Here is a 25,710-nt window from a genome sequence, read left to right as displayed (position 1 = left end):
CCTGTATTTTGGCGTGAGGTGTGTATTCTTACTATCCTTTCCCAAGCTGTTCTCTGCTTTCCATCTTCTTCCTACCATCCACACTTGCCATCTGACAGACTAGTCCCATCCCCAGCCTCAGTTTCCCCTTCTGACGTGATGGTGTCTGAAGTTACCAACGCCTGAGGCTTTGGTTCAGCCTCCCTGCGTGGCTGCCTCCCGGCCCCGGCCTGGGGAGACCCGGGGGCCAGGGAGCCCGGCCCCGGCCTGGGGAGACCGGGCCCCGGGCCGGGCAGTGCCCGGATGCTGAGGGCCGGCCCTGCCGTTGCAGACATTGACGAGTGCGCCCTGCCCACGGGCGGCCACATCTGCTCCTACCGCTGCATCAACGTCCCCGGGAGCTTCCAGTGCAGCTGCCCCTCGTCCGGCTACCGCCTGGCCCCCAATGGCCGCAACTGCCAAGGTGAGCGGAATGTGGCGGGGCCCCGCCCCACCCCTGGCCTTTGGGGGCGCTTCCAGCCTTGCCTGGAGGGGCGTGGCCTGGTCTCGCACACCAAGGACGCCCATCCGCGCAAGGTTTCCTCAGCAGGGCGCCGGTGCCCACCCACTCTGCCCCAGCAGCCCCGAGCCTGGCGCCGGCGGCCTAGGGTCAGCGAGGCCCGGACCAGCCCATGTAGTCCTGGGACCGGTGGTGGCCGCCCTGGGCCGGGCCTGGGTGGAGACAACGCCGGGTCACAGCCCCCATTTCTGAGAACACTCCGGGGTCACTGCAACACGACTTGAGGGGCGCTAACTACGTATCTGTGAGCGAATGACCCTGGCAGGTGCGTGGGCCCCGCGCCGGGAGCGGACTCACCGGGGTGCGCCCGGCCGTCAGCCCCTCCCAGAAGCCGTCTCGCCTCCGATGAGGCTGTCGATCCAGGGGCTCCGGTAGCACCCCCTCCCCCCCGCCCCAGACCCCCCTCGTGCCATCTCTGGTCATGAAGACGGTGACTCGCGAGGCAGGCAGTGCCGCGGTGTTCCCCGGGTGCGGGGGGGGATGGCGCCCCTGCCTTCCCTTCTCCCGGCAGGGCCCCCTCACCCAGCCTGGGGTCTGGCCCGCGTTCCTGAGCAGGGGCCCCTCAGAGGAGGGAGGCAGGGTTCTTTCTGTCCCGGACAGACTTCGGGTATGACTTAACAGCTGCCCCCGGGCCCCATCATTGGGCGGTTCTGGGGAGTCTGGGGTGGGGGAGAAGGCCCCACCTCCCAGGGCCCCCCAGGGCGGGACTCCCCACCTGCTTCTCATCCCGCCGGGCTGTCATGGCGCCAGCGGCCGGGGCGAGGTGGACGCAGCGAGGCCCCGGTTCCTGCGTGCGCGCCGCCGGGGCCGGTGGCTCGGCCCCTGACCTCCTGCGCCCCTGGGTCCCTGGGTCTCTGGGCAGCTAGCGCACGGGCTCTGACGCCTCCCTGCCCGCCGGGGCCCGCCCGGCTCCGAGCTTGGCCGTGCCGCAGAGCGTGTGACCACGGCTGGTCCCCGCGCCCCGTGAGCACAAACGGCACAGCGAGCGCTATGCCTGCGTGGTCGGTCCACGAACCCGCGACGTCCTGAATTTAAGAGAGCGGACACGGGGGCCATTCCTGGGGGAGGGCAAGGACGGGCGGGGCCGGTTAGAGACGCCTCCGCGTCCCCCGCAGACATTGACGAGTGCGTGACCGGCATCCACAACTGCTCCGTCAACGAGACCTGCTTCAACATCCAGGGCGGCTTCCGCTGCCTGTCCTTCCAGTGCCCCGAGAACTACCGCCGCTCCGCAGACACGTAAGTCCTGCGGGCCCCTGTTGTCTGTCTGTCTGTCTGTCTGCGTTCCTGGAGGCCCCGAGGGCCAGCAGCTCCCTGGGCCTCATGAGGGCCCTGAAGGCCGGGAGCCCGGTATCAGGAGGGCACGGGGGTGACCGGGAAAGCACCTGGAGCCTGCGGACCTGGTGGCAGGCTGAGCGCGCGGCCGGGGTAAGCGCTCCGGGCCTCGGTTTCCTCGTCGGTGGCGTGCAGCTGGCAGAACGCGCCGTGGTACAGGGAAGCCGTTGCTGACGCCGTGTGGGCTGGAAACCCGGCGTCGACGCGGCTTGTGGGGCTTGGAGGCTGGGCGACCCCTGACCGCCGTGTCCCTGGGGCCGTAGCCCGCGCCCCCGGCTCCCGGGCCTCCACGGTGACGGTCAGGACGTCGTTCCTCGGGGTCTACCAGGACCCCGGGACCCACTCTCCCTACCGCCCTCACGCTGCTCGGTCTCATTGGGTGTCACTGGGGGCGTGGCGGGGCTGCGGCTCACGGTGGAGCACTTGCCCGGCACCCTGAAAGCCGGTGACCCGGGTCTGTCGTCCCCGACTCCAGGGGCGCCCCCTGCCGTGGGGAGCAGCGCGCGGTGGACGGCGGCCGGCCTGCGTCTCCCGGCGGTGGCTCCTTGACCCTGTGCCCGTTCCGGGCTCCGGGCGGCCGCCCTCCTGCCGAGGACGGGCGTCTTCCTCCGCCCGTGCACCGGGCCGCGGTGTCCCTGGCTCAGCCCGGGTGGGCGTGGGTTCTGCGGTTCCCAGCCGCCCTCCCTGCTCCCTGGGCGCTGGCTTGCCTGCCAGCCAGCCGCCGATCTGCGGTGTGCCCAGCATATTTTCTTTTTTAATTGATTGTTTTTTGAACTTACAAATGGCGGTTCAAGGGGTTACTATTTAACGCATCCACCTCTATGTGCATGGTGCAGCTTTCTAATTTTTTTTTTCCCCAGTCCTGGGTCTTGAACTCAGGACCTGAGCACTGTCCCTGGCTTCTTTTTGCTCAAGGCTAGCACTCTGCCACCTGAGCCACAGCGCCGCTTCTGGCCATTTTCTGTATATGTGGTGCTGGGGAATCGAACCGAGAGCTTCATGTGTAGGAGGCGAGCGCTCTTGCCACTAGGCCGTATTCCCAGCCCCCAGCTTTCTAATTTTAAAGTTAAAAAAGGAACGCTCCTCTGAGTAGCTGTGCAGAGGGGTTTCGGTTCAAGGCATCCGTGTCGGAGGACAGGGCATCTCCCAGGGTTCCCCCACCTCTCCCAGCCCCTCCGGCGCCCCAGGCGACCCGGCTCACGCTCACGGGTGCACATTGAACCGGGTGCCAGCGCCCCACACAGGGTGTCTTGACGGAGTGTCCCTCCCGCCATCCTCCCTCCTCCCTGCCTGCCCTTCTGACGCCAGTCTCGTCACTTCCTCTTCCTTGTCCCTCTGCGAGCAGCAGGTCTGGAGACGATACTGGTCCACAGATCCCTTCTCCCCTCCCCCCTCCACCTCCCCCTCCCCCCGCCCCCTCCCACCTCCACCTCCCCCTCCCCCTCCCATGCAATTCATGTTTCCACTTCCTGGAGCTGGTGGTGTTAAGCCAGTCGGTGTTCAGAGGGTCTGTGCCTCAGCGTTTCACTCTTGTGTCCTCAGCGTGGCCATGCCTGCCGTGTGCTTTGGTCCCTTACGAGCCTGGCCGGGCAGGGTAGAGAGTGTGTGTGGTCTCCGCAGTCAGGAGGCAGAGACGGGAAGCTGGCGTGTCTCACGCTAACCTGGGCTGCATAGCCAGGCCTTACCTCGGAAAAAAAAAAAACAAAAGTCAGTGTCTGTGCCCGGCTCCGGGACGGGCCTGGCAGCGCTAGGCTGGCATGAGTGTCACATCGCAAATCGCGGGGTGAGGGCGGGGGGGGCGGCCTGGCAGGCTGGGGCGGAGCCTCTCTGAGCCGCTGAGCAAGTCCCAGGCCCCGGCTGGTCACGGTGGGCTCCCTCTCGGGGCTCCGGGAGGCCAGAGGCGGCCGTCATGGTGGCTTCGAGCTCAGGCGAGCCACCTCTGAGCTTGGGGTGATGGGGTGCAGAGGGAGGAGCTCGGCCTCGCCCGAGCCTGGGGGGGGGTTCCCCGCGGCATTTGAAGGAGGGATTCGAAGTCGGGTTCGCTGAGTTTCACACATCTGAGCACGTGGAACCTCGGTCTCCGTTACAGGTCGGGGTGCCGATGTCGTCTTCCCGCTGCTCTAGGGGCCCCGGCGGCGAGGGCCCCGCCCCCTGGGTTCACCCCGTTGAACCGTGTCCCCCCCCCCCAGAGGCGGGTGTGGCGGTGGCCCGGCTGGCCTCCAGCCACGCGGGGGTAGAAATGTGGAGGGAAGGATGTGGTCCCGACCGTCCAGGCTGAAACTCCAGTCCCTACTGGAGAAATAACTATAGCCATACGGGCCGGGAGCGTGGTTCCGATGCGGGCGCGCCTGCCTGGAAAACAGGAACCCCTAAGTTCAGATCTCCACATCATCCCCCCGCCCCCAGGAAAGACAAAATCCCAAGCCTCTTACGTGACTCGCCGTGTGTCCTTCAGAAAGTGGGCTTCGAGTGTGGAAGGGATGCGTAGAAAGCGGGCTATGTCCCGCCGCGGGTGCCGCAGGCGTGGGCTCCGACGGGCAGGATGTAGGACTCGCGTGCTTCTCCACCTTTCTGCCTTGCTCCCCCTCCCCCCCCCCCTTCGAGGCGTCCTCTTGCCCAGGTGACGTCCCTGGTGGCAACACGGTCGGCGTGGCAGGCTAGCCCACGATCGGCAGGCCCTCAGACCTCACGGCCCTCCCCGCGCGAGGGGGTGGACAGCTCTGGCCTGCTCTGGACAAGCAGAGTCCTCGACGGCCCTGCCCTGGCCGGCCGGCTCTCCTGTTTCTCTGCAGAATGACCAGCGTGCACGCTGGAGAAACGCCCGCTGGGGGCGGCCGGGCCGCCGGGCATTCTGTGACGGTTATTGCTGACCCTCGCAGAACTGGGGTGCCGAGGTGACACGTGTGAAGTGGAAATGTGGGGTGCTGTCCCCCCCCCCCGGAATCTGGGAGCCTGGTCCCCATTGCTGGCCGGCGCTCAGGGCCGGGCCCACCGACCGTGTCCTGCTCCGTAGTAGATTTGGGATTGACAGACTGGCCCCAAGCTGGGCATCGCGGCTGACGAAGATCCAAGTACCATCCGGAATCCAACGGCCCGTCTGCCAGGCACACTGGCTATGGTTTCTGGATGTTTCCATAGGTTTGTGGCAGAGCGGGGAAACCAAGGCCATTTACAAAACACCTAGTAAGGTGCTGGGTACAGGTGACAAAGCTCGAGCCCTGGCCGGGTCCTGGGTGGCAGGTGGGCTGGCTAAGAGCCCGCCAAGAACAGGTCATGAGGCAGGGCTCTGGGATTGCGTGTGAAGGCCCTGCGGAGGGAGGAGTGTCTAGAATTCTGCCCAGTGTGTTGATGGCCACCTGAGCTGGACCAGGACATTGTGTGCACATTACCGCCCTTAATTTCCACCTGCTCAGTTAATGCTAGGAAACCCACGAGGGGGACTCTAGCGCCACCTGCTGGCCAGGAGTGGCCTGGCCATTCCCAAGGCATAGCAGCGGTGAATGGGGAGAGGGGTGTGTGTGTGTGTGTGTGTGTGTGTGTGTGCGCGCGCGTGTGCGCAAGGTGTAAAGGCTTTGAAGGGAGAAAGGCTGAACCTCAGTCTTTTGCTTACGGTGGACCATGGGGTCATGGACAAGGCTCACATCTTCTCAAGGTTTCCGTCTTCCCGGGGTTGGCTGACACGATCGTTGGGGACTGTGATGTGAACAGGGCAGAGCTGGCACCTGGCACTGCAAAGCAGTATAGTTCACAGACCCCAGCCGCCCGCCAGCTCTCCGCCCCCCCCCCCCCCCCCCCCGGTTCCCAGCCCCTCGGAGGCCCCGTCTCAGAGCTTTCGGCCTGGACTTGGCGCGGTTAGGGACAGGACAGCTGGCCCCAGCAGTGCTGGCCCTAGGCTCCCTGCCAGGCGGTGTCTTGGTTCTCAGGTCTCGGCGCCATGCGGCAAACTTACTCCCAGGGCTCTGCCTTCCCAGAGCCAGAACGGCAAATACCAAAGGCTTCTTCCCACCCCGGATAAACTTGAGTCCTCCATTTTAAGTACCAAGTGCAAAGTGAATCCGCTGGACTCAGCACACCTTCGCGTTTGGTGCTTACTTTAGGGAGATGTGGTGGAGACCAGGAGAGACAATGTCCCTGGGCGGAGAACCCAAACTCAGGCGCAGGGACAGACCATCCGTGGGGCGCCACAGCTTCATGGCTGCTGAACTTCCCGTCACACCGTCCTTAGCGTGTGGAAAGCTTGGACATCAGGACACAGAAGATCATTTCTGTCACCATCCTGTTACAGGAAGATAAAACCTATCCTCGTCCTGTCACAGGAAGTTTGAATCTGTCTCCTTCCTGTCACAGGAAGTGAGAGCCTGTCTCTGACCTGTCGCAGGAAGTGAGAGCCTGTCTCCATGTTGTAATAGGAAGTGAGAGCCTGTCTCTGACCTGTCACAGGAAGTGAGAGCCTATCTCCATGTTGTAACAGGAAGTGAGAGCCTGTCTCCATGTTGTAACAGGAAGTGAGAGCCTGTCTCTGACCTGTCACAGGAAGTGAGAGCCTGTCTCCATGTTGTAACAGGAAGTCAGAGCCTGTCTCTGACCTGTCACAGGAAGTGAGAACCTGTCTCCATGTTGTAACAGGAAGTGAGAGCCTGTCTCCATGTTGTAACAGGAAGTGAGAGCCTGTCTCCATGTTGTAACGGGAAGTGAGAGCCTGTCTCCATGTTGTAACGGGAAGTCAGAGCCTATCGCGGTTCTGTCACCAGAAGTTTGGACCTGTCTCTCTCCTGTCACAGGAAGTTATAGCCTATCTCCGTCCTGTCACAGGGGATTAGAACTTGTCAATCTTGTCACAGGAAGTCTCTGTCCTATCACAGGAAGTCAGGGCCTTTCTCCCTCGTGTCGTAGGACATTGGAACTTGTCCCAGGAAGTTAGACCCTGTCTCTTCGCCACCCCCCCCCCCATTCCTGCCACCGGAAGTTAGTTATTAGATCCTGTCATCTTCATTCTGAGCTCGGAGCTGCGCACAGAGACAGGAACTTGGGCCTGGAACCCAAAGCTGCGTAGCCGGTCTCCTCTTCTCCCTCCGCCCCTTCTTCCTTCCCTTCACCCGGGACCTTGTGAACGCGCTTTTCTCCGAACTTGTTTCCTCATCCGAAAAAGAGCGGCCGTCGCCAGTGCCTTGCTTACAGCCAGAGGACGCCCGGGCGCGGAGCCCCGCTCTCTGTCTGGTTGAGGGGCTTGGAGCTTGGATGCCCCTTGGAGTTCAGGTGTACCTGCTGGGTATACAGGGGGGACTCCACCATGAGAAGGGGGCGTCCCTCTCCCTGAGCATGACCCTTGACCCCAGCCACCAGCGCCCACCCCCCCCCCCCCCCGAGTGTGACGAAAGAGGCTGATCCCGGCCTGCACCACCCGCTCCGGGTGGGCGAGGGGGTCCCCTTTGCCTTGTCTGCTCGGGCTGGAGGGGTGCTAGGAGCCCCCCCCCCCGCCCCCCGCTTGCCTCCGCTTGCTGAGTCGGCCCTAACCCTGGTCTTGTCTCTCTGTGCACTTGTCTTGCAGCCGCTGCGAGCGCTTGCCTTGCCATGAGAACCTGGAGTGCTCCGCGCTACCCCTGAGAATAACCTACTACCACCTCTCTTTCCCCACCAACATCCACGTGCCCGCCGTGGTGTTCCGCATGGGCCCCTCCAGTGCGGTCCCCGGGGACAGCATGCAGCTGGCCATCACCGGTGGCAATGAGGAGGGCTTTTTCACCACCCGGAAGGTGAACCACCACAGCGGGGTCGTGGCCCTCGCCCGGCCCATCCCCGAACCCCGGGACTTGCTCTTGACGGTCAAGATGGACCTCTATCGGCACGGCACCGCCAGCTCCTTTGTGGCCAAGCTTTTTATCTTTGTGTCCCCCGAGCTCTGAGCGCCCACGGGGCCGCCCTCCCGTCCCGTTTGTCCCCCGCACCACCCCCCCCCGCTCCCCCGCCGCCCCGGGATTCTAATAAAGTCTCATCAGCCATCCCACACTGCGTGCCGCGCGCCGTGGTTTCCTTGGGCCGGGTCAGGAGCTGCGCGTCCCCGCCCCCGGGGGCGAGCCGAGCCGTGGCTCCCCATTGGGTCCCCCCCCCCCGCCCCGGGCTGATGGAGGGGAGGGCGGTTTCCCTAAGGGGACCCGCGTGGGGGAGAGCCAGGCTGGGGGAGACCGGGCTGGAGCTGGTCCTCCTTGTTTCTGTTGACCTCGGAGAACTGAGGTGACGGGTGTGTCACCGAGACAGAATGTTCTAGGCTAGGACCCAGGCCTCTGGTTCTGGAAAGACACCCTGTGCGCTGGCTGGGCCTTGAATGAGTGGGGTTCCTGCCCCGGTGCGTTCGGGGCCTCTTCTGGGGACTCTCCGTCGGAGCCAGGGGGCCTTGCTCTCCCTCCCCCTCCCCATCGCCCCCGCCGCCATGACTCCAGTCCACCCGTCCTCCCCGGGCCCCTCAGCTTCTGCTCGGCATTCCTGATGGTGCATTCGCCACTCAGCAACTGGGGGGCCCTTCGCAGCCCCCGCCTCGAGCCCTCTGCGGTTTCCTTTCCATTTGGCCCCGCAGATCCTCACTGTACATCGTAAGGCCTCGCGGCCCGGGCCTCGCGTGGTGTCTCCCGCCCGGCCTCAGTGCCCCCACGCGGCCCGGGCCTCGCGTGGTATCCCCCGCCCGGCCTCAGTGCTCGCACGCGGCCCGGGCCTCGCGTGGTATCCCCCGCCCGGCCTCGGCGCTCGCTCCTCAGGCCGGTTCTTCAAGCTTGGCTGCCTCAGCCCCTCTGCACGCACGCGCTTTCGGTCCACGGCCTGACGTTGCTCAGACCTGGCTGACGCCGTGACACGACGCCTGGAAGTTGGGTCACTTTATCATGGTTCTGGAGGCCCCAGCTCAGGGGCCACTCGAGCGGCGGCCTTCCGGCCGAGACAGAGGCAGAGGACACAGGCGGGCGTGCGCACGACCCGGCGTCTCTTCTACTTTGTCTCTTTTAATTTGTTTAAAACACTTCCATCGGGGCCTGCCCCCGCGCTTCCGTGCTGGCAGCGAGTGCTCTACCGCTTGACCCACGGCTCCACGTGGGGCTTTTTTGGTGTCGTTCACTGGAGATAAGCCTCTCAGGGACGTTCCTGCCTGGGCTCGCCTCCCGCGGCGATCCTCAGACCTCAGCCTCCTGAGTACCTGGGATGACGGGCGCCTGGGTGGTCCGTCCTCCTCCAGCAAAGGCCCCGTCACGGCTGGAACGAGTCCCCCCCCGCCTCCCCCATCCCTTCCGGTGGTTCTGGAGTTCGAGCCCAGGGCCTCGCACTGGCTAGGCAAGCCCTCTGCACTCCGCGCTCGCTTTTGCTTTAGGTTCGTGTTTCGATAGAGCGACACCCTTTCTTTTCCTTTTGCTCAGGCTAGCGTGGACCCTATTCCTCTCATTTATGGTCTCCCTTGGAACGGGACCACAGACACACACGACCGGGCTTCGTTAGCCCGCTGTTTGAGATGGGGGTCTCACTAGCTCTGTGGCCTAGGCTGTCCAGGAACTGTAATATTCCTGATCTTCTTCACCTGTGTGTGTGTGTGTGTGTCGCTCGGATTAAAGGGGTGAGCCACCATGCCCGGCCACTACCTCCATGCGCGTGGAGTGTAAGCCCTGGGGGATGGGGGAGGCAGAGCCCCGTGGATTATGCCCGATACCCACACTTCCTCCCGACCCTTCCTCCGTGGCAGCCAGCCAGCTAGCTGCCATTTGCGGTTCCCGCCCCGTCCGGAAGCTCCCGGAAGGCCGGTGCCAGCTCTTTCCGCCCGATCCCAGGGCCTGCCCGCCTCCCAGCCAGGAGCCAGCCCCCAGCAGGGCTTCCTCCCGAGCCCGCGGAGGGAGAGCGTGCGGGGGCGATGCTTGGCTGGGACGCAGCAAGGGGGCCCTGCCGGGACCCGGGGTGTGCCTGCAGCCACTGGTAATGGGGGGCCCCCGCCTGCCGCCCAGCGCGGGCCACAGCGGCCAGTGAGCCTCTGGCCAGCCACCCTCCAGCCTCCTGCCCTGCCTCCCACGCATCCGCCCCGGCTCACGTCCCACTGCCGGGGCGTGCTCTCGGCCGCAGCAGCGGACTCTGAAGGCTGGGCCCGCTCTGACCAGTCAGATCCACCGCCACCCGTCTCTGGTTCCCCCCCTGCAGCCCACACAGTCTAACGCCCTTGACCTGGCCTTCCAGGCCGCTACCCACCTCCAGCCTGCCCCACCGTCCTGTGCCTGGCCCGCTGGGGCTGAATGCCCTTCCCGCCACGTGCTTGCCCACTGCGCTGTGGGCTCGGTCCACTCAGGGAACTGTGTCTGCTCAGTGTCTGCATCCTCCGCACACTTGGCACGGTTGGCTCGGAGAGAGAGCTCAATAAATATTTGAATGGACATAGGGATAGACAGATGGAATGGTGGGTGGATGAATGGATGGGGATGGAGGACGAACTGGGATGAGTGAGTGCGTGGGAGGACGGATGGACGGACGGATGGATGGAAGAACAGATGGTTGGGCAGGCGAGAGGGTGAATGGATAGTCAGATGGGGGAATAGGTAGATGATGAATGGATGGATGGCTGGATGGGTAGGTGAATGGATGGTCAGATGGAAGAGTAGGTAGATATGGGTAGATGGATGGATGGATGGATGGGTGGATGGATGGATGGATGGATGGATGGGTGGATTGATGGATGGTCAGATGGGGGAGTAGGTTGATGATGGGTAGATGGATGGATGGCTGGATGGGTAAGTGAATGGATGGTCAGATGAGGGAGTAGGTAGATATAGGTAGATGGAATGGCTGGATGGCTGGACAGATGGGTAGGTGAATGGATGGTCAGATGGGGGAGTAGGTAGATATGGGTAGACGGATGGATGGCTGGATGGGTAGGTGAATGGATGGTCAGATGGGGGAGTAGGTAGATATGGGTAGATGGTAGGTGAGAGAGTGAATGGATAGATGAGTGGGGGGTTGGGTGGGGGGTGGAGGTGGAGGAGGCGAATGATGTTATAAATGTCCAGTGGCCCTTAGAGAGCTGGGTCCCCTGCCCCTGCCTCGGGTGCCATCTCTCAGCCTCTGGGGACCGAGTAGCCACCTTTGGCCACCCTGCCTGTGGTCGCAGCACGCCAGTTCCGGCCTTTGTCCTGCTGCCGTTGTTGCGCGTGGGTCTTCACGCGGCCCTCCCCCCCTGGGGACTTGAGTCCGCGGCTCCAGTACGACTTGGCCGTCTGACTCTGCGTCTGCGTCGACCTTCGCATCCATGGCTTCAACTTGGAAATAGCTTTGTTGTTGTTGTTGTTGTTGTTGAGGGACACAGTTCAGCCTAGAGCACTTTAAGATGGGCCTTGTTGGTTGAATTGCTTTCCTATTTATACCCAGAAGTCTGGACTGCAGGGTCTCTGAATATAACTGTACTTAGAGATGGTCAGCTGTGCGTTACTAGAAAAAAAGAATAAACCCCAGCCAAGTGTCCCTCTGGGTAAGGAAAGACACAGGTCAAAATGCTGATACTCCATCCTGGAATAAATAAAAAGTACAAAGAATACGATCAAAACTCGGAGAGCAAGTATGTTCGAATTAGGAAAACTCAGAATTGAGGTAATTATGACCTGGGATAAAGTTTTAAAATTTAAAGGTAATTTCAAGAATGCTGAACTAGAGAGTGCATGGAAGTTAACACGTAAGAAGCACAAGTTAGGCCAGGCTTCATTCTGTAATGCTAGCTACAGGGATGACGGGGGGGGGGGGGGTGACAATTAGGGGAGATTCCTGGTGTGTGTGTGTGGATGGAGCTTGTAGGGAAATTTGTCTTCGCAGTATCAGGGCTTGAACTCCGGGCTTCACATTTGTTCAACATGCTTGCCCTACCACTTGAGCCATGCCTCCAGCCCTGCTTTTTTTTTTTTTTTACCAAACTCAGCAATTCTACAGCAGGTGAATCTTCAATGAAGCTCGACACATCATCAGGCTTTTTGACAATAACACGTACACCGGGAGTGGGGGGAGGGGGAGGAACTATATACCTAGGCTACTCACGAAAGGGTAAGGCAGCCAGAGTGGCTTTCACAGACAAAGAGCCCCAGTTGTTATGGTCGGCAGGTGAAGAGCACCGACCACACAGGGACTGTGGACCCGTGACTGACTGACGCAAGGGCGAGAGCGTGGCCTGGGCCACCAGAGAGCCCCGATAATGCAGAGGGAGGGTGTGGGCCAGTCACTGGTAGCTCACACTTGTAATCCTGGCAATTTTGGGAGGCTGAGAATGGGAGGATTGTGATTTGAGGCCAGTCGGGATAGGACAGTTTACAGAACTCGTTCTCAGCCCATAGCTGGGTACAGTGAACCTCGCCGGGGGGAGGGGAGGGGGGAGGAGGCTGAGGTTGGGAGGATGGAGGCTCCAGACCAGCCCTGGCAAACAGTCTGTGAGGCTCCATCTCATCAGAATGCAGCCGGGGGTAGTGGCACAAACCTGTCCTAGCAGCTGTGACAGAAAGCCTAAACTAGGCGGCTCAGGGTCCAGGCATAGGCGGGAAGCAAGACCCTATCTCAATAACCAGCACACAGAAAGGGCTGGGAGAGTGACCCAGCAGTAAAGCACCGGCCCAGGAAACGTGAGGCCCTGCGTTCAAACCCCAATACTGCCAAACACAATTGCCTGCGTTGTATGAATGGGAAACGTGAGGTTCCGGCGGGTGAAGGGGCCGGCCTGAGACCCCATGTGAACAGGTGGAAGCTGCGTGGGGTGGCGGGGGTGGGGCAGGGCGTCTCGCGGGGGTGCTGGGCTGGGCACCGGAGCCCGGTGCCGGGGGGGGGGGTGCCCTGAGCCCCGCTAGGGCAGGCGGGAGCCCGCGGGGCCGGGGTAGCTCCCGTTCCAGCTGCCCCGGGTCCCCGCTGTCCCGCAGCCGAGCCGTCCCTGGGCCTGGGAGCGCTAAGCCAGCCCCGGCTCTGTGCTTCCCCCCCTCCCCCCCCCCAGGCTCCGTCAAGAGAAGACAGACACGGTCCGCTGCATCAAGTCCTGCCCGCCCGGAGACAGGGCCTGCGTGCAGGACCCGGTGCACACGGTCTCCCACACCGTCATCTCGCTGCCCACCTTCCGCGAGTTCACCCGCCCCGAAGGTACGTGGCCGGCGTGGGGGCCTGCGTGCGTGCACCCCCCCCCGCAGCCGTCCAGCGGCGGGGAGGGGACCCGCCCACGGAGGAGAAGGGGCGAGGAGGCGGCTGGCACCCCGCAGGTGCAGGGCAGGGTGGGCGTCCGAGGACCCCGCCTTGGTGCTCCGGCTGGAGGACGCGCAGCTTGGCGAGAGACCGGCTGGAATGTTCTGGAAGAGCCTCGGCGCGGAGTTGGGTCTCCCCCTCGAGGTTTTGGGGGCTGCTGGCACGACGGCCAAAGTGGCAGAGGCTCCGAGTGGCCCTGTGCCTGCCCTCGCATCGGGGGTGCGCAGCCGTGTGGGGGCTGCTGGGGTCCCCGGCCCCTCCCGCCGCCGTCTCCCCCTCTGGCCTTCAGTCCCTCAGGGCGCAGTCACTGGGCCTGTGGCTCTGAGCGTGAGGGGTGAGGAGCCCTGCTCACGCCTGCCGTCCCGACCACTCAGGGGGCTGGGGTCTGAGGACTGGACCCCAAAGCCGGCCCGGGCAGGAGGCTGGGGTCTGAGGACTGGACCCCAAAGCCGGCCCGGGCAGGAGGCTGGGGTCTGAGGACTGGACCCCAAAGCCGGCCCGGGCAGGAGGCTGGGGTCTGAGGACTGGACCCCAAAGCCGGCCCGGGAAGGAGGCTGGGGTCTGAGGACTGGACCCCAAAGCTGGCCCGGGAAGGAGGCTGGGGTCTGAGGACTGTGCCCCAAAGCCGGCCCGGGCAGGATAGCCCATGGAGCCCTCATCTCCAGTGAACCAGCAAAGCGCGGGAAGTTCTGCGGCTCAAGTGCTAAATGCCAGGCCTGAGAGGAAAGCTAAGGGACAGCGCCACGGCCTTGAGTTCAAACCCCAGTGCTAACACACACACACACACACACACACACACACACGAGTTCAAACCCCAGTGCTAACACACACACACACACACCAAGAGTTCTTCTTTTGAGGGAACATACAAGTCGACGCTGAGGCGGGGTCAGGCGTGGTCACGGGGGCGGCTCCGCCCTCCCCCCCCCCCCCCCCCGTCTTCCCCCCTCCCCCCCTCCCTCTAGGGCCACAGGCTCCACCCAGGGGCCCGGCAGGCGGGAGGACGGCCCACACTGGCATCGGCTTTGTGTAAAATGATGGGTTTCACCAAACCACACACAGATCCTCAACTCCCCGGGGGCCAGTGTGCTGGCCCTCCCCCCTTCCCCCCCTCCCCACCCCCCGGCGGGCCGCACCGGCGTGGGCTTGGTTACCCACAGGGGGCTGCGTGGGGCTGGAGGCCCCTAGGAGTGGCTTTCAGTGGCTCTGGCCAGCAACCACCCCCACGCGGCCACCGAGGACACGGAGGCCCAGAGAGAAGGCTTGCCTGAGACAAGCGCCCAGACCAGAGTCGACCCCGGGCCTCTCGTGCACAGCTCCTCAAGATGGCGGCGAATCACAGGGCGCCGCCCCGCCGAGGGCCACGCTTGCCCCAGGCCTCAGCTCCCCGCGGCCAGGCCAGGCCAGGCCGCCACCCGCGACTCGGGAGGCCGAGAGCTGAGCATCCGCTGGGAGTTCTTGTCTTGTGCAAGTTGTGGGGTGTCAGCTCGGGGCCTGGGCGCTGTGCCTGAGGGCTTTTTCATTCAAGGCCAGCGCTCTACCAATCTGAGCCCCAGCCCCACTGCTGGTGTTCTGTTGGTTAATCGGAGGCGAGTCTTGCACACTTCCCGGCCAGGCTGTTTCTGAACCGCGATTCTCAGATGTCAGCCGCCTGAGCAGCGAGGATTCCCGGCGTGCGCGCTGCCACCCAGCTTCTGAGCATCCGTTCTCTCTCTCTCTCTCTCTCTGCAGCAGGCTATATAGGGCACCCAAGACCCCCTCACAGGTGGTCTCTGGTTGCAGGGGTGGGGCGGGCCGAGTGGACCCGTGCCCTTTCCCACGCCGCCCTCTCCCGCAGAGATCGTCTTCCTACGGGCCGTCACGCCAATGTACCTTGCCAACCAGGCCGACATCATCTTCGACATAACAGAAGGGAACCTGAGAGACTCCTTTGATATCATTAAGCGCTATGTGGGCAACATGACTGTGGGTGAGTGACCCCCCCAACCCGCCACGCTCCCCCCCCCCCCCCCCGTGACCCTGGCTATGCCCACCCAGGGTGAGTGGATCCTGGCCACGCCCACCCAGGGTGAGTGACACGCTGGCCACGCCCACCCAGGTGGGTAACACCTTGGCCACACACAGAGGACCGGCCAAGGCTGGATCGCCCCTTCTCATCAGAGTCTGCTTCCCAAACTCAGTGCCGGCCACCCATCCCTCAGGTCCTGGCGGTGTCCCTGGCTGAGCGTGAGCTCCAGCAGCCTCTGTCGCCTACAGAAGGGGTGGGTTCAGTTCAGCTACATTTCACGGCGGAGCGTGAAGGACTACCCTTTGAGTAGAGCCGGTGTGCCGGTGTGCCTTGCTAGGCAGGGTCCCCAAGGCCGGTGGAACCAGTCTGGGGGTGCTAGGCAGGGTCCCCAAGGCCGGTGGAACCAGTCTGGGGTGCGGTGGTAGCACTTAGCAAAAGAGGCATCTGGGGGCCACAGCTCGTCTCGGCTGTGGAATGGGCCGGGCTTGCTGTGTGACCTTGAGTCTCTGTGTCTTCCCCATGAAGTAGTGGGTACGAGGACCAGGCTGCTCACAGCCGCGTGTGTGTGTGTGTGTGTGTGTGTGTGTGTGTGTGTGTGTGTGTGTCGCCAGTTGCTCTTCCTCGATGCAGATCCTCAGCCTGGGCCAAGGGTGAGCCGGACGCAGGAACCCAGGGCGCAGCGGGGTGTCCCGGGCACCGCGGGGTCCAGGCTGGGAGACCTCGGCCAGAGCGCAGAGCGCAGCATGCCGGCGCGCGGGCCGCCAGGTGGCGCTCTTGGCCCTCGGGACCCGCGGAACCCGCGTCCCCCGGCCTGGCTGCCCCAAACCCGACGGTTGTTAAACCGGCGGTGGGGAAAGAGAGTCGTTATTCCCCAGTTGCCAAAGAGCCGTTTACGGCGACTTTACAAGCTCTTAAATGGGGTTGCATGTTGTAAACATGACTGAGTCACGGGGGGGGGCTCCCCCTCCCCTCCTCCTCCTCCTCCGCTAGCTGGCAGCGGCGATAATTAGTTAATTACCATTAATGGTGCATTCGCCCCGCTCTGGGCTCCCAACAGCAGGGCGTACAGCTAAGTCGCCAGCGAGCCGCGAACCTTGCCGCCCGCCCGCCCTGCCGCCGCTGCCCACTCCGCCTCAGTGTCCCCTCTGTACGAGGAGGGGCGCGGGGGGGAGGGCGGAGGGCGGAGGAGGGGGGGGAGGGAGGGCAGGCGAGGGGCCATCCCGGCGCCTGCCCTCTGCCTGACCTGCAGGTGTGGCACCACCAGGCCCCTCGTCTGCAGGATTCCCTCCTTGGGAGTCTAGAGGCTTCCACCTCATGCACCCATCGTCTCCATCTCGGAGCCCCAACCCTGCTGCCCCCCGGCTGGCCTCGCACAGGGCCGGATGGGTGCTGGGGGCACCCCGGGCCTGTGGTGTCTTCACTCCGGTGACATCCTTCCCGGGGTGCCGCCGTCTGACCGGGGGCCGGGCCGCCGTCAGGCCCGCGTGTCCCGGCCTCTCCACGTCGCTGCACCCCTACAGCGCCCCCCGCCCCCCCGCCCCCCCCCCCCCGCGCGTTTCCTTCCTGGGCTTCTGTTCAGCAGGTCAGAAAATCCCGGTGTGTGGGGACCATGGGGTTTCTGAAGACCGTCTGCCCCAGCCTGTCTTCCGGGGGAGGGGACACTGAGGCCCGGAAGGGGGAGCGGTCTCGGGGCGGGGTCCCAGCCACTCGGGCACAGCGGGCCCTGGAGACGCCCCGAGGGTGGAGGGGGCGTCGTGGGCGCGGTCCCAGCGGCGTGGGCGAGGCCGCGCCCCCTCGGTCACGGGTGGGCCCTGCCTCTGGGATTCCTCGACACGTTTGCAGGGGCGGCCCCTCTGGGGCACGCGTGGGCACCCGCTTGCGTGGACGGCCCCTCCGCGGCGTGCGTGACGGACGTGACGGCCCCTCCGCGGCGTGCGTGACGGACGCGACGGCCCCTCCGCGGCGTGCGTGACGGACGCGACGGCCCCTCCGCGGCGTGCGTGACGTGCGTGACGGCCCCTCGGGGGCGCATCAGCTCCGGGTGGAGAGGCGGGAGGAGCGGGGCCTGCGGACTGAGGACCAGGGCTGACTGCCCGCTGGGCTCTGGTGTTGGGGACCCCGGTGGCTTCCCCCTGTGCCCACGTGGGGCGCCGCCGGACGTCCCGGCCGCCCTCCCTCTCGTCCTCGGTGCCCTCGGGAGCTCGCCGGACCCTGGGAGCCCCAGCTGCCGGGCACGCGGCCCCGGGCCTGGCCACGCGGCCGTGGGTTGTTCTCCGGCGGATGCCAGCTCAGCACCACGCGGCCGGGAGCCAGGACTTAGCAGGCGCTCACCCTCTAATTTCTGTGTGCGTGTGCGTGAGTGTGCGTGTGCATGAGTGTGCGCGTGCATGAGTGTGCGCGTGCGCCTGAGCCGGTCCTGAGGCCCAGACTGTGCCCGGGCCCTGTCCTTTAGTCTTTCCACTCAAGCCTGGCGCCCTACCACTCGAGCCACACCCCCACTTCCAGCTCGGTGGCGGTGAGCTGGAGCCCGCGGTGGCTTGGATCCGCAGTCCTCGGCTCCGGGCCCCCCGGGCTAGCTAGGATGACAGGTGTGAGCCCCCGCACCCAGCTTCACCCCTCCATCCTGGACCAGCCCGCGCAAACGCCACGGGCGCGGGTGGAGGGCCTCCCTCCCGGGCCCAGGCGGGGAGAGAAGCCACGAGGACCGCGCACTCAGGCCCATCTTACCCGGCAAGCCCGGGGTCCAAAGAGCAGGGGGGGGGGCACTCCCGGAGCACCTCCCTCTTGCCCGCTGCTGTCCCCCGAAGTCCACAGCGAGGGGCACCTGCCCGCCCACGGGGCTCACTGAGCACCTGCCCCCTCCCCCAGCCCCGCGCAGACGCGGAGGGCGTGGCCTGCACCCCCCCCCCCCACGGAGGACCTAGCATCGTGGGTCTAGCATCTTGTCACCACTTACTGCAGAGGGCGGGCAGGCTGCGTGAGGCTCGATGTCCACGGAGCCGGTCCCACCCGCAGCTGCCCGCGCCGGCTCAGCGGAGAGGCCGGGGATTGGGCCTCCGCCAGGCCCAGCCCCGAGGGAACATCAGCCGACCCCCCCCCCCCCCCGGGGCCGGCCCTCCTCTAATGTGGTGTTTCAAGCTGGGTTTTAGGGGATCAAGGAGCGTCTGCCCAGGGCCCCCTCACATTCCTTTCCACCCAGCTGTCTGCACAGTGAAGAATGCGCTTCCAGCCCGGGCAGAGACGTTCGGTTACCGCCCGGGGTGGGCGCAGGCCGCTGCAAAGCCTTCCTTCCCCAGCCCCGGCTCCTCTCCGCCCTGCGGGGCCCGGGCTGTCATTGGGGTGCGTGGAGAAGGGCCCTTTCAGGGGATGGCCCCCGGTGATGACAAGCGGGGGGCCCTGCCATGACACACACGGGCTGCCTGCTGTCAGGGGTGGGACACAAGCAAGCCCGGGCCTCCCTCCCTCCCCCTCGCCTCCGCGAGCCCCCCCCCCCCCCCCCAACGCTTCTTCCCAACTCCGCTGCTCTGGGCGGAGGAGAGTTGGTCTGGAACAAGAGCCGGGTCTGGCGAGCTCTCCTGGAGCCGCTTTCCGGCAGGGCTCCGTGCGCCCACCGCGCCGCCCCATGGCTGGTTTTTTCTTTCTCTCTTCAGTACTGGGGTTTGAACTCAAGGCCTTGTGCTGTGAGGCAGGTCCTCCACCGCTTGAACCGTGCACCTCCGTGTTGCTCGTCTTTCTCCTGTGTGCCGGGGGTGGTCCGGACGCTGCTCCCCACCCCCCCGCGTGGGGACGGGCGCACCCCACCGGGCCCAGCTCTTACCTGCCGAGGTGTCCTAAAGCCTGAGCGGGCTCGAATCACGATCCTCCCCACCTCAGCCTCCAGAGCGGCGAGGCGGCCACCGTGAGCCGTGGGAAGAGGCAGGAGGGGTCCAGCCCGCGCGTGTCACCTGCAGTGACGGGCGTGTCCTTGCCCCGCCTCCCAGGGCTGCCTCCTCCCTATCTGCTCCCAGGCTCAGACAGCCGCCGGGCCTGGCCAACCACCCCGGGCAGACCCCTGCTCGTGGAGAAGGTCTCCTCACGCCTGCAATCCCGGCTGCTCGGGAGGCTGAGATCTGAGGATCACAGTTTGAAGCCAGCCCGGGCAGGAGAGACCATGAGACTGTTGTCTCCAGTGAACCACCAGGAAGCCAAGGGGTAGAGGGCTAGCCTTGAGGGAAAAGCTAAGAGACAGCACCTAGACCCAGGAGATAGCACCCAGACCCAGTTCAAGACCCAAGACCAGCACACACACACACACACACACACACACACACACTGCCCTGTCTGGAAAGGCGTTGTACCGACTCCGTTTGCACCGTGGTACCTGAGTGGTCCTTGGCTGTGATTATTGAAGCGGTGGGGCTGGGGTGCGGGTCTGTGGGGTGGGGGCATGGCATGGCAGAGCAGGGAGCAGCTGGGGAGGACTCTGGGTGGGCGAGGGTTTGCGCTTCCAGCCGTTCCCACTCTGCCCCGGGGAGAGGCCGCCCTTCAAGCGCTGAGGCCTGGCCCAGCCCAGCCGCCCCGGGCACAGGGCACCGTCTCTGCCAGGGAGTGCCACGGAGCCCTCCCAGGGCCGCCCTAGGCGCTCGCCCACCCCGTGTGCGGGGCCGGTCACGTGCTGGATCCTCAGGCAGCCTCGGGGGTGTCAGAGAGAAAGGTGCGGATCCCACCCCGGGCCCCGGCCGGCAGCCAGCGCGGGGAGCTGCGGGTCTGTTCTCCGCCGTCCTCTGCCCTCAGCTCCGCCCGGGGCAGCACACCACGTTCTAGAAAGTGACAGGACGGTGAGCCGAGAGGCGGCTGCGGCATTGGTTCAGGGGGAAAAGCCCTAATGACAGACACCATCAGTGTGAGCAGGAAAGTGCAAGCGGGGGGGCCTGGTGCACAGTGGGTTTGTAACGGGATCCCAGGCCTGTGCTAAACACACATCCTGTCTTGCATCTGGAAGCCTCTGACCCGAGGGGTGATCCTGACTTGTAGCCCCGAGCAGTGGAGAGGTAGGTCCAGGTCAGACAGCAAGGTCCAGGTGCGTGGTCAGGTGAGACACAGGAAAGTCAGGCGCGTGGTCAGGTGAGCAGGTAGCTGCAGGTGTGTGATCAGGCCAGGCAGGAAAACGCAGAAGCCGTTTCCCACTCCAGAGCCGGTGGAAAAGGGCCAGGGGCCACGCAGGACAGGCTGCCGTGGGCCTCTGCCGTGCCGCGTCCTGCGCGGCTTGCTCTGCGCGGCCTGCACGGAGGGACGCCGCCCGCCTCGCTGCCGCTCTCCCCCGGCCTCCCCAGCGGCCTGGCTCCCGCCACTGTCGCGCCCCGCCCGGCAGGATCCAGATCGCCTCTTTAAACCACTACCTTTCCTTTGCTTGGGGCTGGGGCTTGCAAGCCACGCCCACGGCCCGCGCGAGCCACGCCCACGGCCTCGTAAGCCACGCCCCATGGTCTCGTAAGCCACGCCCACCGCCACGTGAGCCACGCCCACGGTCCGCGCGAGCCACGCCCCCGCCCACCCCACGCTGCCCACGGACCTAGGGCTCCAGGCGCGTCCCGCCACACCTGGCTCATTTGTTGAGCTGGAGTCTCGCTAACTTGTCACCCCGGGCTGGCGCCGCCCCACCGGGTCTCGTCCCCTCTGAAGGGGTTCACCCTGTCCCGCGGCCTGAAGTGGCAGGGTGGCCTGGGATCCGCGCACAGTGCCAATGACAGGCAGAAATTCCGCCCAGTCACAACAGCGCGGCCGCCCCCGCCTGCCGCTTGAGCGATCGCCCTGTCCGGGCTTTCGCGGCGACGCCCGCGGAGGAGGCGCCTTCTCTCCTCCGGGAGACACAGCCCTGTCACCCCGGCCACGCCCCGGCTCCCAGCCAAGCTGCTCCTCCCTGGGCTGGGGACGGGCGAGGAGGCCCGTCAGGCTGTGGCCTGGCCCCACCCTGGGGCGCGCAGGGCAGGGCGGGCGGGGCCTCAGCAGAGGGGACCCCGCGTGGGGCCTGGGGGGCAGATGGCACAAAGGCCAGGGCCGCCCTTCCCATCGCCTCTGGGCTGGGGGGGCCTCCTCCGGCCCGTGGGGCTCACGGGGGCCTCCGTGCGGCCTCTGCTGGGAACCCCGAGTGAGGTCTAGGAAGAACCCCCTGCCCAGCCTCGGGTGGCCCTGGAGGCCGTGCTGGAGCTGCGGGGCCCAGGGAGAAGCCGTCCGGGGGGCACAGAGCCCCATACCCTGCCCCGGCTCTCCGGGTCCCCACCGCAGGCTGGCAGCCGGGCCCGGCTCCTGGGGTGCCCCCTGCCACGGCCCCTGCCCAGCCCCCACTGGTAAGAGGGAGCAGCTCTCCTGGGGTGGCAGGCTGGCACCATCAAGACTGAGAGAAAGAAGAGGGAGGACAAAGCTCACAGTACCCAGCTCGCCAGCTGCTAGCACTCAGGCTTGGGCTGGGAGATGGGGGGCAGGGCCTGGCGGCTGAAACTCTCGCCCCGTGCCGTTGTGCAGAAGGGGCGGAGGAGGGAGGGAGCCGTGCTCCTAGCCGGGGGCCCAGCAGTGCCCAGGCCCCGCCGAGATGCTGGCAGTGCCATAGGCCTGTGGTGTCCGACAGCCCTGGGGCAGGTTCCAGGACCACAGAGGCCCTGCTGTGGCTCAGTGATTCACTGAGACAGCGGTGGGGCTTGAGCTGGGGCTTGGCCATTGCTAGACCAGGTGCGCTGCCACTTGGGTCTCCCGCTTTTGCCTCTCGCGTCGTTGGGGTGCGGGCATGTGTGACCATGCCTGGCTTGTTTGGTGACATGAGGTCCTGCTGTTTTTCCTGGGCTGGCCTTGAATCATGATCCTTCCCACCTCCGCCTCCCCAGGTCTGGGGCCAGCTGGGGGTCCCAGAGCTTGCCGTGCCCACAACCTCAGTTCCTACCCACCTTCCCGGCCCTGCCTGGGCCGGGGCCTGAGCGGAACGCGTCTGGGCCTCTTGCCTTGGCAGCACAAGGAAGGAGAAAGACATCGAGGCTCAGACGAAGCCCTCCAGGCCGGAGCTCAGGGGTTGGAGGAGCGAGGGAGCCAGTGTTTCTAGGAGGGGAGTCCGGGGTCGGCCTTCGCCCTTGGTTTGGGCAGCACTGGGGCCTTGGTGGGATTGGAGAGGCCAGAGCCAGGGACACACACTGGCGTAAGAGCCGGGCCGGTCCTCCCGGAGAACCTTCTAGAAGGTCTGCTGGGAGCGAGTGCGGAGTGCAGAGGTCTGTGGGGAGGGCAGAGACGGGAGGCGGGAAGAGCTCCCCCCATCCTGCCACCCACCCTGGGCCTCCCCAACCGCGTCTGCCATTCCGAGCCCCCCTCCCCCACCCATGCTGGCGGGGGGGGGGTGCTCTGCCAGGCGTCTTAGGAGAGCCTTAGGTGTCCTCTCATCAGCGGTGTGTGCAACTGGCCGGGGGCCGGGGGCTCACCCTGCAATTCCAGCTCCTCATGAGGCGGGGATCTTAGGATCACAGTTCAAAGCCAGCCTAGACAGGAAACGGAAACGCTTATCTCCAACTAACCGCCAAAAAGCCGGAGTGGAGCTGTGGCTCGAGTGGGTAGGGCGCCAGCCATGAGTGGAAAAGCTAAGGGGCAGCGCCCAGACCCTGAGTTCAAACCCCCCCGACGGGTACACTAAAAAAAAGTGTGTCACTTTACCTGCGGTGAGCGGGGTTTTAAGCAGAACCGAACGAGGCCCCTGCGTGGTCTGGAGGCGTTGGCAGGGGCTGCGGGGTGGGGGGGTGGGGGGGGGTCTGACATTGCACTGGTCCACACGGGGTGGTCCGTAAGGCTGGAAGCCAGGGGCTGCTGAGCGGAGTCTCCCCCCCCCCCCACCCCGTTCCTGGCTCTGGGGAGCGGAGGGGGGGAAGGGCTGGGAGGGGCGGCCCTGGGGCTCAGCAAGCCTGCGTTTGAGTTACTATCTGGGGAGTCCTGCTAGGTTGATGAGTTTGGATCTGGGGCCCAGGAAGAGGCCAGCGGGGGTGGGGGGGTGGGGATGGGGTGGGGGGGGACAGGGAGGAAGTGACTCTTCCCCCCTCTCCTCCGTCACTTAGAAACACAGGTGCACTTGGCAGCAGAAAACCACCCCACTTCTTCCTTCCTTTGGCTACTCCACCCTACAGCTTGGTGGACGGCACAGGGGCTCGGGATCTGGGTTCGAGTCCTGCTCTGCTGCGTGATCTTCGGCAGCTCCCCGCCACACGCAGGGGCCGTGGTCGTGGACGAGCCGCCGCTGGGTCACGGGTGGACGGGGGGGGGGGTGTCGCCAGCCAGCCCCTCATGGGAGACCCCGCGTCCGGAGGGGGGAGGGCGGGTCCGGGCTGGCTCGGCGAGGTGTCCGCCTTCGCTCACGGGAAGGCTGTGGCGCCGCTGCTCTCCCGGTCCCAGAACTGTGGTGAGGAGTTTGGCCGAGACACGTTGAGTGACGGTTGGTATTTTAAGTATGTAGCCTGGACACCTGTCCTCCTTCCTGCCCAGCTCCACAGGGCTCCTCGGGGGGCGGGCAGGGCTCCAGGAACCCCCTCTTCTCCACACCACCCGGTCCTGCTGGGAAGGCGCTGGAATTCCTCCTCCCTCCCTCTCTCTCTCGCCTTTTCCCTGGGTTATGACTCAGGCGAGGCTGGGGGGAGCGCGGGGGTTCTGAGCTCGCTGGGTGCCTGTAACCCTCTCGACTCAGGAGGCTGCGATCTGAGGATGGTGGTTCAAAGCCAACCTGGGCAGGAGCGTCCGTGAGACTCTTATCTCCAATGAACCACCGAAAAGCCAGAAGTGGAGGCTAGCCTTGAGTACAAAGCTCAGGACAGCGCCCAGGCCCGGAGTTCAGACAATACAAGATGGAGAGAAGGGGGCGGGGGGAAGAGGGAGGAGGAGAGCAGGCTTGGTGGTCAGTCCCAGCGGGAGTGGACTCCAGGGCCCTCTTAGCTGGGACCTGGGACACGCCACTCTCAGAGCCCCATCATACTCCCACACGCCAGACTGAAGGCGACAGTTTCGCTTGTAGCATGACTCAGCTCATAGCAGTACATTCTGGGGAGCATCTAGAATGTTCTGTCACGTGGTGGCGGAGAAGAAGGTAGTAGGTTTGAAGAACTGAGTTTTCCAGCTCCTAGTAGGCAAGGGCCTCCTGTGCTCCAGGAGGCAAGGGTATGCGCGAGACCCAGCCGGTGCCCTGGGCCGTGGCGTTGCGTTGTTTTGAGGAAACAAACGGCTCCAGTGTGATTGGCGCTCAGGGGAGCTACTGATTCCTCCTCCTCCTCCTCCTCCTCCTCCTCCCTCCTCTCTTCCTCTTCTTCCTCCTCCTTCTTCTCCTCTCTCCTCCTCTCTTCTTCCTCCTCCTCCTCCTCTCTTCCTCTTCTTCCTCCTCTTCTTCCTCCTTCTCCTTCCTCCTCCTCCTCCCTCCTCCTCCTCCTCTCTTCCTCTTCTCTCTTCCTCCTCCTTCCTCCTCCTCCTCCTCCTCCTCCTCCTCTCTTCCTCTTCTCTCTTCCTCCTCCTTCCTCCTCCTCCTTCTCCTTCTCCTCCTCCTGGGGCTTGAACTCAGGGCCTGGCGCTGTCCCTGAGCCTCTTAGTGCTCGGGCTAGCTCTCTACCACTTGAGCCACAGGGCCACTTGTAGCTTTTTCTGAGTACTTTGTTGGAAATGAGTCTCACAGGCTTTCCTGCCCGGGCTGATTTTGAACCACGATCCTCAGATCTCAGCCTCCTAAGTAGCTGGGATGACAGGCGCGAGCCGCTGGCACCAGCTCTGCTGATTCTTTTGAACAATGTCAATACGCAGCCTTCAAAGTATTCCCTCCAGTTGCTGACGTGAAAGCAACGCGGGGTGACTGCCATGTGGGCCATAGCACGCCGTGTCCTAGCCATCGCGGGGATTGTTCAATCTCTGACCCCCCGTTCACCCCCGTGACACCGTGTCGGTTACACTGACAGGACTCCAATGGCGCCTTTGGGTCCCCGGGGCCTCGGTGTCTCGAGCTGGTGCCGAGCCCTGTCCCTCGTGTTCCTTGTCCGCGCCCCCGGCCTTCTGAGCCTCGGGAATGGAGGTGGTCGCCGGGCCGGGCCGGGCTGCAACTCGCTGCTACAGTGAGAATTTGGATCAAAGCACCCTTCTTTCCAGAGCCTTCCTTCCCTGGCTCCACATCCCTTGTCTTCTGCCCTAGACAGTGGGGCCTGAGCAACTGACTGCCTTCCCCTCTCCCCTTCCTTCACCTCCTCCGGAATCACGGATGAGCCTCACAGACTTTCCCGCCCAGGCTGGCTTTGAACCAGGCGTTCAGCTCCAGCCCCCCGAGCCGCTGGGATTCCCGGCGCGAGCCACCGGAGCCCCGTGCGGCCCGACGGGTAATCCCAGGTCCCTCTGCCGGCTTCGCCTCCCGGGCTCCGGTGGGTTTTTGCCCGCCTTGGACGGGCCCGGTGTTAAGGCTGGAAGGCCGCATCAGGGAGAGGAGGCTCTGACGTCCCAGCAAACGCTGCCCCCGGGGCGTCTGGACCGCGTGGCCCACCCACGCGGGGACAGGTGCTGTGGGGAACTGGGGACTGCCGCCCACAGCTGCCCTCAGTTCCGCCTGCTCAGCCCCGCAGGGTTGTCTGCGGGGTGCGCGTGGATC

General features: G+C 64.9%; 1 protein-coding gene across 1 annotated transcript in view; it reads left to right on the top strand.

Annotated features, from left to right (window-relative positions):
- Fbln1 (fibulin 1) overlaps positions 1–25,710 on the top strand; it is a 61,067-nt gene that overhangs the window by 28,471 nt on the left and 6,886 nt on the right. The window contains exons 13-16 of the mRNA XM_048339817.1: positions 311–442; positions 1,654–1,777; positions 12,849–12,991; positions 14,928–15,059. Coding sequence (XP_048195774.1) covers positions 311–442; positions 1,654–1,777; positions 12,849–12,991; positions 14,928–15,059 — 531 coding nt within the window. The remainder of the gene's footprint in view (positions 1–310; positions 443–1,653; positions 1,778–12,848; positions 12,992–14,927; positions 15,060–25,710) is intronic.

This window comes from Perognathus longimembris, chromosome 1 (genome assembly GCF_023159225.1).
Source record: "Perognathus longimembris pacificus isolate PPM17 chromosome 1, ASM2315922v1, whole genome shotgun sequence".
NCBI classification, from domain to species: Eukaryota; Metazoa; Chordata; class Mammalia; order Rodentia; family Heteromyidae; genus Perognathus; species Perognathus longimembris.
The sequence above is the reverse complement of the archived record's forward strand: the minus strand, read 5'-3'. Positions and strand labels throughout refer to the sequence as shown.